The 15298-nt window shown below is 33.3% G+C and overlaps 1 protein-coding gene across 1 annotated transcript in view; it reads right to left on the bottom strand.

Moving 5' to 3' along the window:
- Positions 1-5177: 5177 nt before the first annotated feature.
- The window catches only part of LOC132923990 (G1/S-specific cyclin-D2-like), a 60581-nt gene continuing 50460 nt past the window's right edge, over positions 5178-15298 (bottom strand). The window contains exons 4-5 of the mRNA XM_060988029.1: positions 10347-10483; positions 5178-8758 (exon numbers count right to left, since the gene is read on the bottom strand). Coding sequence (XP_060844012.1) covers positions 8615-8758; positions 10347-10483 — 281 coding nt within the window. The 3' untranslated portion in view covers positions 5178-8614. The remainder of the gene's footprint in view (positions 8759-10346; positions 10484-15298) is intronic.

Raw genomic sequence — 15298 nt, 5'->3', positions numbered from 1 at the left:
AATGCAATCAAAAATAATAATACATTTTAATTTTTATTATAGTTAAACAAAAGTAGGAGGGAAAGATTTATTACCCAGTAATTACCTCTCACTCTGGTTCTCTGGTTCCTTCTCGCTCACTCTCTCTCTCGCTCTCTCAGTCTATCCTTTTTCTCCCTCCGTGTACATTACAGGGGGTTATAGGGCCCCACACGAACATATTCAGTGACTAGTGAATGGAGCTTATTCTATCGACATAAACAATTCATTTAAATAAATAGTTTCAAAATGAACACACGTGGACATGACATATTATTTTTGTATTTTATATAAATATAATTTTCATTCCTTCCCCACAAAACTAAGAGGTACGCCATTACAACTAATAGTTAACAATTACAATCGTTTTGGTAAAATACAGAAAAGTAACTAATGTAAAGTGTGTAAAAAACGGGACAATATCATTGTTTTAGTTTTAGTTTTATTAATAGTGTATAAATAATACTCGTATTCATTATTGGACATAAACAATCTTTAGTATACTGAAATTTATACTTGAATATTGTTATTTTTATATAAACGCGAAATGAAGTGTTGAAGACCTTCACGTCTTTATTATCTTGTAAATATTTTTTAACGCAGTTCCGTTGAAGTCGTTTATGGATGTTATCAAAACACTAAATAATATAGAAATTGATAGAAATTCAATTGGTATTTGAACACAAACAGATTATACACCAATCTAACAATAGATAATAAAGAATTATTTATTAGTTGTACAGAACTAACCATCGTGAAATACTATAAACAAAGGAGAAAAATATGTTTTTCACGTATAAGTGATTTATTTTTAATAAAATGTTGACACAATAAATAAATTTAGTTTTTTTCTACCAACCACCTGTTTAGTGTAAACACATATTTCAGTCAGCAACATTCGTTTCAGAAGAAATTAGTTATCGTTTACCTGCCGACAAGTACAAACAATATAAATATAATATTTAAAAACTTTTTAAAAATATATATTTTTTCTTCATATTTTAAACTTGAAAATGAAGAAAATCCTATTTACCTTGTAATATTAACTCGTGTATACTTTATATTACACACATAGTCATAAACGTCAAAATCACGAAATCTAACACTAAATATAGTAACTATCATGGACGAAAGGCTTATATATTATGTGGCACATAATCGATAATAATTTTTTTTACATAAAAATAAAATAGATTATATTAAGTAATTTTTAAAAAGAACCTAACATTATTTTAATTTTTGTTTATATACTATTACCTAGATATTTTACTTATATCTGATATAATAATTGTGTTAAAATAAAAATACGTAGTATATATAAGTAGTTACTCTTAAAATGAATACTGAAATTTAAAAAAATAAGCTTTACGAAAACAACTACGATTTTTGAAAAACGTATAATATTTAAAGTGTTGCAATCTCGCGTATTTGAATATAATCTCAAATATATTGACATAAAACGCCATGTTGCCACATCCATTATTTTCCCCAAAATATGCAATAAAAACATTTTTAAAAACCAGTTTTATGCGATTATATGTATATATTGCATACGCTTGTATTTAGAATGGTATTGTATTGCACAAAATGTGTATCCAACTACATACATGTTCTGCGTTCTGAATAAAATTCATCGATATCATAATATAGCCCCGCACAAAGTAACAAGAACGCGGATTTAAATGTATGTATTGATTTTTTTTTTATTATGGCTCCATAGACGATGTTTTTCCAAGTACAAAATTAACTTTATACGTCGTGGAAATGAAATTCTTATTTTGCATATTTAGTGTATTATCTATATATTACATTTATGGTTAAAATCGAATCAATTCGTTTCCGAAAATAAAATATATATAACATAATACAGTGAAACTTCTGAATAGCGGACACTCTCGGTCACCAAAATGTTGTCCGTTATTCAGATGGGATACATTTTTGAAATTTATTTGTATAATAATGTACATGTATGTAATATGTATGTATAATATTATTATACTTATTATTTATAGTAAATTATTACATTTTTATATTTTTATAAATTATTATTAATTATTATTACCTATTTAAAGTATATTTTTACGATTAAAATCAAAATTATATAAATTATATACTTGTATTTTTAAATTACTTTTGTTTGAAAAAATCGGTGACCTTTGTCCGTTTACCGTCTCTGTGCAATCTCAATAGTAATACGATAATACATACGAATGTGAATACGTATTATTTTCAAATAAAGATAGGGACTTGCCATTATTTTAAAAACTCCCTATTAAAATATTATAATGTCCGTTAATTATTCCTACTGAAAAGTAGTGAAAATGTCTCCGTTCCCCAAAAAACGTTCGTTATTGGGAAGTGTCCGTTAGTGGAGATTTCACTGTACTATGAATAATAAAAAAGCTTTAGAAATTATTTATTTTGCTTTGACATATATATATATGTATGTATTCTTATGACGTGTACCTACTACAATAGACGTTTTTCTTGTTTTTCTATAGCCATTGAAATCCGCGTCCATCATATCATAACTAAATGCATATTATGTATACACTATAACATTATACAATATAATTCTCGTGTTCGTTATCGAAATATCGATAACTGTTTGCGTACTACATCATTATTCATTCCGTAATCTCGATATGCCGAAACTTACAGCAACGCACGATTAATCTTCAGGACCCTCTCTTACGCCGCAGTGCAGGTAGGCACTGCACCTTTAACGTTTATACCTATATAATATAATTGTACACACGACATTTAACTTATAACTGCAGTATGTCGCCCACGCGATTGAATAATGAGTTTTTATGTTTTTGTCACACGGGAAAATACCAACAGCATATTTTCTCGTTGGGTTCTATAAAAATTCCATTGAAAACACTTTTTGAATAACAAAAAATATCGGCTGTACGTATGCCTATACGGCGGTTAACTTACCGTATGACACCGTATCGTACAGTCGGACGGACAACAATATAATAATAATACAATAGACGCGTATCGTGATGAACGCAATGTATAAAGACGCATAAAAAAACACACACACACACACACACACACACACACACACACACACACACACGAAGGGATGGTAAACAACAATCGTCGGTCGTCGCGCGGAGAAGAGACGTTTGCGTGGAACTCGTCTCGTCGTCCGCGCACAAGACATAGGTACGCGTATAGATATAGTGTATAATACATATAGTAATACATATGAGTATATATATATAGGTGAGCATATGTGCCTATACCGACGACAGAGATACTCGACGTACAGTACCCGATAACCATTGGACGTGTTGTATACACGTCTCGATTTGATTTTTCACAGTAGAAATATTTCGACTCCGGTCCCGGCGGCGGTGGTCACCGCCTCAGACAGCGCCCCGAAATGTGTCGGTATTCGGTTAATCGTTACGTTAAATAGATATATTATATTCGAACACGACGTCTCCCGCGGGATTTATTTTCCGATCGTCTGCAATAGCGTACAGACACGTATAATACTGCACTGGTGCGCGTACGATAAGAGCGTTTCTTCGCCGGCCCGCGCGTACTTTATACACAGTCGATGATTCGCATCATCTACGTGCGCGGCGACGAGGCCCTTCGAAAAAAAAATTGTTTAACGTCAATATTACGGCGTATCGCGTATGGTGAAAATCCGCAGTCGGCGAAAAATAAAAATAAAAACGAGAAAAAAATCAACGATTTGAGTAAGAAAGAACGGTTGAGCTTTATCCAGATAAATGACGGTTATATGTCAGAAATATGTCAATGTTGCGTAATGCTTTAATTTTTAAAAATGAAAAGGAAATGTATCTGAAAACATCACTTGCTGTCACTACGCAAAAAAAAGTCTAAATTTCTGACCATGATGCAAAAATCCTAACCTAACACTATTCATATTGTACCGTGGTACAAAATGCCAAGCATTTTAGACAAAATATTATAGTTTAAAATAATTTATTTTCACTCGCTTTTTTTAACGCTCGGAATGCAGATATCAACTCTGGTGGTGGTATTTCATTCACGGGAATCGTTGGTTAAGTGAAAGTTGGTGTCACACCGAGCAAACGAGGTTGAAAAGTGGCCGGTGAGCGAAGCGAGCAGGGCCCTCAAGTCAGTTAGGTATACTTATAGTAAAACGATATTACAATTAGTATATATACATCAGCAATATAAATATGTATGAAAAAATAAACCATATATACTTACTAATACATAATATAGGATGACAGGCCGACTCCGATCGGAATCGTTTTTCGTATACGGTCGAAATCATTGGAACTATATTAGAATTCAAATTGAACACGTCCATTAAAGTGATACAGATACCTATTATACTCGATGATGATGTAATTATGGGCACACTCAACGCCTAATGCGTACAGCAAATCGATTACCACCTACCGACTTGCGACTTGCCCACTCATTTTATATACAGTTTAAATTTATTAACCACGTAAAAATGCATTTTCACAATTTTCATATCTACTTGCGGTATATATATATAGTTACTGACGGCTATGATTTAAAATCTTACTATATACAGCTTTTGAAAAATCCGAAATGCATCTTCGGCGGTTCGGTTTTCGACGAAACGCAACCAGATAAGTCATTCTTAACCGGCGTTAACCGTCGTCGTTTGAATGATTTCACACACGATCTCGTCAGAACATCGATCTGCGATGGAGGATTCCTATAATACAGCAGGGGTGGACAACTGGCGGGCCGCGAACCTTTTTTATCTGGCCCGCGCTACATTTTCAAATTACATCATAGAATTTCCAAGTCAATCGTCTATACTCTATGCTAAATTAAAATGCATATTTTGAATGACCTTTTTTTTTGCTCTCTATACACTGGCCCGCTAAATTTTAATTTTCTAAAAAAATCGGTCCTCTAATAACTTTCAGTTCCCCGTCCCTGCTATACAGGTACGAGCTAGGTATATTGATTCTTTATATATTATACAGTGCGTGAATTGAGTTCCTCTTGTTTTTTAAAAAAACGTCTTCCAATTATATCATCCTAATCAATAATACATTTAAATATTCAGGTAAACAATTTATTATTTTTATCTTTTCAATACTTTTTCATCATTCCCCAATTCAAGCACTGAATATATATATGTATGAACAAAAAACAAATTTTAATTTCAGTAAATCTTTTTTTCTTTATTGATATTATAGTATAATATTGACCTTACAATAAAACGAATAAGTACAAAAATATCAATATAATGTGTAAATAATAATATATCGTTACATGTTAAAAGTTCGTAAATGTGTATATAACCACTGCCTAACAATATTGATGCGGTGGTTATCTACTTACAAAGTGATAAATATGTTCAGATAAGTATAATTTTTTTTTTATATATATATAATAAAATGCTGTGCAATGTAAATGTAAATACTTTTGGCGTCGCCGACGACGCGTAAAATACGATTAACAACAGACATTGAAATACGAAAAAAAAAAAATGTATAATTTACTTTTATATATAAAGGTAATATGTGTATAAAATAAAAATGGTGTATTAATGATGGCAATATGAACATATTATACCATATTAATATAAATTTTGTTTAGGTACTATTATATTATGGCACAGTAAAAAAAAAGAAAAACAGAGCAAACATGACCAGATTGACTCAACTTATATATCTAATATGGAAAGTCTATGCGTTTGTGTAAATGACCAACATAGATTTAAAAGAAAAGAAAAACGTAAGCGTATTTTCAAACGAAATTTTAAGCGTTTGAGTCTTATCTAAGTCCTATTGTTTTCTTTGCGGGAACACATAAAACTTGGCATTCGATGTACGAATTCGTTAGTCTATAAATATTTGTACTAATTATTACCATTAAAAAAAAAAAAAAAGTTTAAAAGTTAAATTATCATAGCTTGATTTTTACGGCTTGTATTAATGAAGCACATGACAACATAGTGAATATAATAATAATAATAATAATAATATATCATATACATATACATAAAAACTGTAATATAACATTGAAAAAAAAAAAACAGTGTCTTAAATCTTTACTTTATATTTTCTTTATATGCTTATCAACTATACTATATATATATATGTATGTATATGTGTAAATATGGGTAAAATATATATATATATCTGTAGACATATACCTAGTACAGAAACAGATGTCGCATGTTCTCTACAAGACCAAAACATTAATATTTACGATATACTTTAAAAAAAAAAAAAAATTTATAAATATATAATAATATGAAAACATGGTATTATAATCTATCATATTCCAAAGATTTATTTGACTATTTCGGTTGGTAACAATTCTAAAATGTATTTCCACTACCTTCCGACACTCAACAGTCGCGTAAAGGCTGTAGAAATAAATCGGGAGAAAATAAAAGTTGAAATAGCCTGAGTGGAAAAAAAAATATTTTAATATATATATATATAAAAATGTAATAATAATAATAATAATAATAAAAACAACTGCGTTGATAACAGTGCAAAACTATAGTGATTAGCAGAATCTTTTTTTTTATATGTTTTATTATTTATATAGAATTCAACTTGGGTAGTTATATATGTATATATATATATATATATATAAATATGTATGTATTAAATAATATTATATAGATTTTTTTCTAAACAACTAAAATTCACCAAAAGATATATTATTATATGCATTATACATCATTATAATATTACATAAAAGTGTGTTTGTGTTTGTGGTGCGACTTACATTCTAAAATAATTATAACGAGGCCGAAACGTTACATTCCCCCCCTTCTCCCCGGTTCACTATCGGATTTTAGCCGTCGGGACGGAGTTGTACATATTTTACACGCGGTTAGGGACACATCCAGGACTTACGTATTACAATATATACGTTACTATTACTATTTATTATTATTAAGCATTATACGACTACTACTATGGAAAAAAATAAAATAAATCAGCTTGGAACTGAGATATGTATATGTGGTGTATGTGTATAAAAAAAACACGTTTTAAAAAAAAAAAAAAAAAATGTTTTGTGTTTTCTTTTTATTTCGTCCCTCCTTGTCCGAGCCGTTAACTCACGTCCCGTGGGCATGTTTGTATATATATATATTATAATCCGAATACAACGATGTTAATTTGGGGGGAGTGGAGGAGAGACAAATCTCGGGAAGCCAATGGCTTCGCGCGGATTTGAAGCCTGTGGAAGACGTGATTTCTATCGTTTTTCTCCGTGGATTTATCAACGAATTTTTAAATAATGGATAATGGAGAGGGGCAATGTGAATAATAGAACAACGGTGTATGCTACATACTTAAAAATACTTGTTATAAAACTCTTAACGTTAACAGAAAAAAATATATATAATAATAATAATAAAAATAATAATAAATTAATTAAATTATTTCGGTATTATCAGTGGAGCATACATCTTAAATTACGTTAATTTTCAATTTTTTTTTTTTTTTTTTACTCTTTAATTTGAAAAAAAACTGGGAATATAATTAGTATATATGTAAAGGCTTGAAAACTTATATTAATTATTGTAAACAAATATTGTAAAAGTGTGTAAACGTTCGGAAATACAAAGAAAGCAACAATCGTGAGTGATATTTTAATTATCAATGGAAACTTGAGCTTTTTAATTTATAAATATATATATATATATATATATAAAAAAGATTGCCGACGCAAGAGATCTTTAAAAAAAATGTTACACCAACCATGTGCTGAACTCTGGGTCGGCGAATCTATACCTTAAACGCTAAAAAAAAGTTAAGTAAATAATATATATTAAAAATTAAAATATAATAATATATGTAATATAATAACTATCTATTTTGATATAACTTAAAAGTTAATAAATTTTAGGAATCTGTTGGTTATATAGGTAGCCGTACCGGCACTTTACTGTACATTTAAATCGAATCGCGGTGTCGTAAACGGAACAAATAATATATATATAACACAATGTTGTATGATATTATACATTATAAGTATCGTGTACGTCTGCCGCGATCGGCTGTGATTCACAGAATGTATTTAGGATGTTTTTATGAAAATTGATTTTTTTTTTTTTTTCGTTTTTAGATTACATTGAGCTTTAATGAAAACTGATTTTATATTAAATGGTATATAAACAATCACCATTACACTGTTTAATAAACCGGAGTTGCTGTGGTTAATAATAATAATCTTATTATAATAACATTATATGTACGGAAACATGAAGCGTATTTTATTGCCTTCCCCATTAAAAAATAATAATAAAAAGTCAAAATAATCATAAAACCTAATCTTAAGACTACTAATAATCATATTACAGTGCCTCTAAAAGTCAAAAATCTAACTGTATGCGAGTACCTTAAATAATATGGGTATTATTTAGCATTTTATAATATTGTTGTGTGTGAATGTGTAATATAAATATATGGACCGATGATTTAACACCGATTGGTTGTAATAAGTGAAATGTACTGTGTGGTGGAGTATAATAATAATAAAATAAAAATTGTTTTGTTTTTGTTTTCACTGTATAGTTTTTTTTCCTCGTAAATATATTTTTTTTTTAAGTCTGATGACGATCTCAAATCCAACAGTTTGTAGAATCGTCCGACTCGGCAGTCTTGTCGTACGGCTTTTCGTACATTTCGAAATCCATTTCTTTGCGCTGTCTCTTGTGGCCTTCGACCATGGCTTCGATTTGCTCTTGGCACGTCTTCAGCACCTCCTGAGGACAAAAAAAACGACCAGCGCGTGATTAATGAAAAGCTCTACGAACGCGTCTCAGACGTGGTGGGGTCGTAAGGAATGAAACAGATCGACAAATATCGCACTGCCGCGGTGGAATAAAATATTCAACGGCATGACCAGTTGGACGCGAAGATTTAATTAATTCATATAGTCATCGGTGGCACGATGTTTTACTAGTAAACACCATTAGCGCGCGAGGTCTGCGCGGTCGGAGCAGGAAGAGGTATTATTCAGTGTATAATATTAATTACACATCATTATATGTGTCTGTGTTTCGATATAAAAAGAGTGTGTGTGGCGACGTTAGCTAGGTGAGAGGGGAGAGCTCGAAATTTAAATACGCGTAATTGCGACGAATTGCGTCGGCGGCGGTAGCGCGGCGGGGTAAAAGCAGTATTGCTGTTAAATAACATCAGATTGAAGTCGAATGAAAACGTTACACGCAGGCAACGATATAATGGTAATGATAATAATTATGATTATAATTATACCGTCGTCGTATTGTATAATATTATAATGTACACAACTGCGGCAGTTTGTGTACGCTAAAACGAACGTTTAGTTCGTATCAAACGACCATCCGAAAGTCATATGACTGTAATATATATCCACGCGCACGCGATTATCTTTATAGAGAAAGAGATGAATTTTGGAGCGGGCGCCATATAAACTCGTGTAATTGTGCAAACCCTATATTTTGTGCCGATAAGCTAATTAAAGGTATTTGCGGATTGCGGTAAAGTTAATAATACAAAGCATTACGATTATAGCGATTGTATAAGTCACGAACCCACTTGACGTTTACTAAATCTACGAATTATTATTATTTTTTTTTTTTTAAATATTTACAATATATAACATATTTATGATTAACAAAAAATTAAATTATCAAATTGTGTTTTTGAAGCTTTATATCATTATATTATATAAGTACTATTTTCCCTCGAATATATAACCTATACCTGGTACAAACAATAAACATAATAGTCGTAATTTGGGAGCTCAAGGGAAACAGTTGCCTTCTACATTTTATACTGAGGGCAAGTATATTTGTTTACCTATCCCTGTTTTATAATCTCTAATTTATTGCATATTACAAAACATTTTTTTTTTTTAAGTCCCAGCTTAAATATTATTTTTTTGCATGTGTACACTGTACATAATTCTACACATAATAATAATAATAATAATAATATACTAGGTTACTATATATTATATTTTCACTTTTTTATAATTTTACAAGACTTCAAGGACACGTTTATTATGGATAATAAATTAATAGTAAATTATTTTCGTTAATAATTTATTTCCTTGATAAAAATACGTCACATCTTCTCCTACTATATTTCAAGAGACACAATTGGTAAAAAAATATTTATTATCCCATCCCCTACCCGTTAAAAATAAAACGTACACAGACACGTATTTTATTACACATTTCCTAAACTTATTTCACTATATATATTATATTTTACGTATTTTATCGCACCGTCCCTTGGATACTGTCCCGGGGCCCGTCTACACAGCACAATATTATTGTTATAGAAAAAAAAAAACCCGCTTACCTTTTTCGAGCCAGTGATGGCGTGCAGCTTAGTGAACAAGTCGTACTTATAAATGGCCGCGTATTCCAGTCCATTGAGAGCAGCCGCGATGCTGGCCCCGGCGATCACGCTGGGCTTGTACGAACAAAATTTATAGTCTGAAACACACACACCGCAAACGGCACACGTTAATATCACATATTTAAATAACAATACGAATTGCAATACCTAGCAATGAAACACAAACGTATATTACATTATATAACGTTATTATAATACCGATACTATGGAACATTGCATAATATGTATGCAAATGCGCAGCGGGTAGCCATATACACTGTAAAGCATACTAATATTATACTATACGATTATAATTAATAGTATTATGGACTAGTTTTGTTAACACATATAATACGAGTATACAAGAGGAAATAATAACGGAAACGACCGCCGCTCAGAAATTCGCGGGTTCCTTCGCCGCGGATAGGATCGTCGAGACTTTTCGACAAACAATATATACATATATAAAATATAATAAATTATGTTTTGCTCTCACGTCACCCTTCGGCCGAACACCGCTATTAAATATTATATACCACTACGGCGGCGACCGTATATACACGAGACTATAGCGTGTACACGATAATATTTCAACGTTTCGTATATTAATATTATGCTTTATATATACTATTATAACATAACATTATTATTATTATTACGTTATTATTATTATTATTATTGTTAATATTATTATTATTATTATTATTAATATTATACACTCTTCCGAAACGCGGCGATGGTCGCGCGGCGCCCGGAGACATGATCGGCACGGCCGTCCTCCCCGCCACGGCGGACACCACAGAGAATAGACCCCCTCGCGCCCGTTTATTAACGGCGCTACTCCGGGGGGCACACGGTAACAAGACGAGATGTTTAGATGTATAATAATATTGTTATTACGACGCGTATATATTATTAATATTATTATATTGTGTGAGCTCGTGTATAACCCACGTGTGGACGCGATGTGGAAATCGACCGGTGCGTGTACAATACATAAATATATTACATATCATATTTATAATACACTCGTGTCGTCGTCGTTGTGTATGTGTGTGAGCGCGCGCTCGCTCGCGATGTATACACGTGTTGTTTTTTCGGGGACTCGGACAATCCGTCAGCGACCGGTACCTATTATATGCTTATACATTATGTATATGATAATACATGCCGTCCGAGAGAGCTCAAGAGTTGCGTCGTAACAATAATAATAATGATAATAGTACGATAAATAGACTCGTGTAGTCGTGTGTGTGCAAGTATTATGATGTAGTTACGTAAAATAATATATTACACAGAGCGACGAGTTCGATATATAAACAAAAAAACCTATAGGTATAGCTCTATATCATTCATATAGGCTTATCATCTAGTATTCTAGTGAATACTGAGGTGGTCAAGTCCCCTAAAAGTATGTGTAGATGATAGCCTTCAGATCGCTACAAGAACGCGGATAATTTGCTTAAATTAATAACTACAAAGAGAGCATATTATTGATTGATTAATAATCAATACTTAGTTTTTATACACGAGATACATACCCTATAGAGTATAGAGTCTATAGTATAGACTATAACCTTTTTTAAAATTAGTTTGAATGGTTATTTTACCTGTTAGTTTAGCGAAATGTAAAAAGTTATTTTCGACTATACGAAGATCAAAAATTATTTAATATCTATTATGCGTTTCAAGGCAGGTTTTTTAATTTGGCTTTTGTGAACATAAACATATATATTAATATAGACAAAAGAGTTACCTCGCAAAATTGTAGTCCACTAATTAAACAATCAGCGGAAAATAGATTTTAATGTATTGACATTTTTGGGAAAATATTATGATTTTTTTCAAAAATGTTGTTTTGTTATCTTTTTGGAAATATTTTTAAAATCCTAAATACTTTTCGACATAATGTGGGAAAAAATAATTTCTTGGGGATATAAGTGTGTTAAATTTTGATTTGAAAAATATAACGCCACGGTAATTTTGAGAGTCTCACGAGATGCGATGGTAGAGCTTCAGAGATTATATTACGGGAAGTTTAGCAAATCGCGCGCGTGGAGAATTTCCGTCAACATTGGATATATTGATGGCTGCGTGGTCGGGGGCGTTGTAGTTTTTAGACTGTTTTTTTACTCCAATTTACGACAGACAACGTGCGCACTTCGGGTCTAGTCGGGAAATAAGCACATACAAACGCATAATAGTCTAGACGCCCGGGGCCAAAGCGGTTTGGTTTCTATCTCTTTCTTTCTCTCCTCCACCACGTCATCTCGTCTCACTCACAGCAGTTCTCTCGCACACACTCACTATCTTTCTCTCTCTATCACACACACACACACATACGTATATAATATATGATGCCGGTGGTCTAAATCATATGTTGCGCACCGCATTCTTCTCAACCACCACCACCAACACCACCACCACACCGTCCTTTGTTTCGCCAACTCGATTTTTCTACATGCGCGCGCGAGATCGCATACACGCACGCGCACGCGCTCGGTCGGACGCTCACTTGGGGATGTCGGGTACGTGACTGAATTTTTGTATCAACCAAATATAAATAATATTATGAAATATGCGCCACGCCATAGGAGGGAGAAAAATATGTGCCCGTGATTACTCAATAAATCTCGACGATATGGGCCCGCCGCCATCGTCGCGTTAGTATATATATATATATATGTATATAATATAATAAAACAATGCGACGTAACGCCATAAATTTTCACGCAGACGCACGAGCGCGCACCGGTATACTGGTTAGTGGCCGTCACTTGTGGCGGACTCGGCGGCGGTCGTCGTCGTCGTCGTCGGTAACGGTGCAGCAGCGGCGGTGCGACGGTGTTGTGGTAGTAGCGCATAGCGTTGGGAGCCGCCGTCGAAAGAAAGATAAACGATCGAGAGAACGTCGTGTGACAACTGACAACCCCCGGGCAAGAGGGGAGGTAGTGACGTACCGCCGCGCCGTTTTCCTCCTCCCGCGCGCAAAAGACATCATAATCGGCGGCGACGGAATACCACTGATGAATCTCTGCCCTTATACTACTACTACTACTACTACTACTACTACTACTATTACCACTTTTCCTCCTCGTCTTCCTCTTGCCAACTACCCACCGCCAACGACGGTATATAATGATCGCCGCAAACGAATCAACAATAATAATAATATTGTAGATATAGAGGTCGTCTTCTTCTCGTCGGTGGCGCAAAACAAATTAAAACCACCGTCGGTCTCGTGATCGGGGGGAAAAAAAAACAAGCTTTGCAATAAACACAACTCGTTATCCGTGTGTGTAAATCGTGTATGCGCGAGATATGAACACATGAAAGAGAGAGAGTGAGAGGGAGGAGGGTCAAAAACGGATTTGAATGTGAATTTGTGTATATATGCTGTAATGTTTGTTTTCTTATCCAGAGATCCAAGTGAAACCGCAATTCCGGACATTACATATTATTATAATATTAGGTACAACGTCGTTTTGCTATGTGGTTGCGTATATTATAATATATTGTATGGGTCAGACGACAGGCAACGGTCGACCGGGCGTGGGGTACAAGTTTTTTCGGCGGCGATAGTCCGCGACCGAGCATATATTATTATTATTATTATATATACTTTTTAGGTATTTATTTTTTTTTATATACTCATTGAATATTGCGCCGTACGTATTCTGTACGGCCATGGGATGATCAAACGATAGACGACGGTATACACCGCCGCCTCTCTCGTCGAAGCGACCGAGTATAGGATAACCTATCTACCACTTTCATAATATAACTAACCTAACCATTGAGCGTATCATATATAGGCGCAGGCAGGGGTCGTCTCGTTTACACGCATCGTTTGGGTTAAAATATCGTCTCCCGGTTTCGTCCAAAAAACGTCGGTACCGCATACCGCGCTGCAACACCTCCGCCGCTGTGTATTAGAATACATGTATGTGTATATTACCATATAATATCATGTATATCAACCACGCCGCCGCCGCCGCAGTCGTCTCGGATAGCCAGTGTACCTATATATAGAGGCCAGCTACATAATTTCGTCGACTTTCGAAATATCGTTTCGCCGCGGTTCTCTTTGTACCTGTCGTCCCGCGTGCGTAAACCGATTTCGTGAATGAAACGTTTGCATAACAATAATGATAATATCGTAAGCCCTTAATCGTATGTTAAAGTTACCTGTGTACGTATATATAACAGCACACGGAGCTCCGACAGTGTTTTGTTTAATATCCCGATATTGTATTTCACAAACGATTTGACCAGAATATTCCGGTCAGCGATTAATATCTAGCTCTCGTCTCGGATAAGAACAAGTGGGAGAACGGATAATATTGTCTAATAACGTCGCGTTCGATTGTATTTCGATCGTTTCTTGTTGCAGTGTAGACACTTCCATAATATATAATATATAATAGATAATATATAATATAAAAATAATTAAATTCCACGGGAACATCGCTGTGCAATGTTTTTGTACACGACAATAGTTCGCGACTACATTTCATGTGCGTGGCTGATATGACGATCATACATTATGCTAAGCAGTGGTAGAATTGTAAAACATATGAGATTGAAAAAAAATTAATTTTCTCTTTTTTATGTTTTTATGTTGCACAAATTGAGTTTTATGACGTGAAATCATCGTGGGTACTTGTTTGTTATCGCTCCGCCAGTATGCCGCATAAAATTTATCGCCCCGCCATATAGTGTGCCGTTATTATACCTACAATTATCGTATTTAGCTCGTGATGGATGATCTATTTTGGGAAATGGAAAAACTATTGTATATTGTATATTAAACCATATTAGTACGCTGCTGGCTTCGTTATTTTATTAAACTTTGACATCGTTTGAAACCAATACGAAAAATTAATTTTTAATTTTTTTTACACAAAATATCG

Source organism: Rhopalosiphum padi, chromosome 3 (assembly GCF_020882245.1).
Source record: "Rhopalosiphum padi isolate XX-2018 chromosome 3, ASM2088224v1, whole genome shotgun sequence".
NCBI classification, from domain to species: domain Eukaryota; kingdom Metazoa; phylum Arthropoda; class Insecta; order Hemiptera; family Aphididae; genus Rhopalosiphum; species Rhopalosiphum padi.
This window is presented reverse-complemented; position numbering and strand designations above follow the sequence as displayed.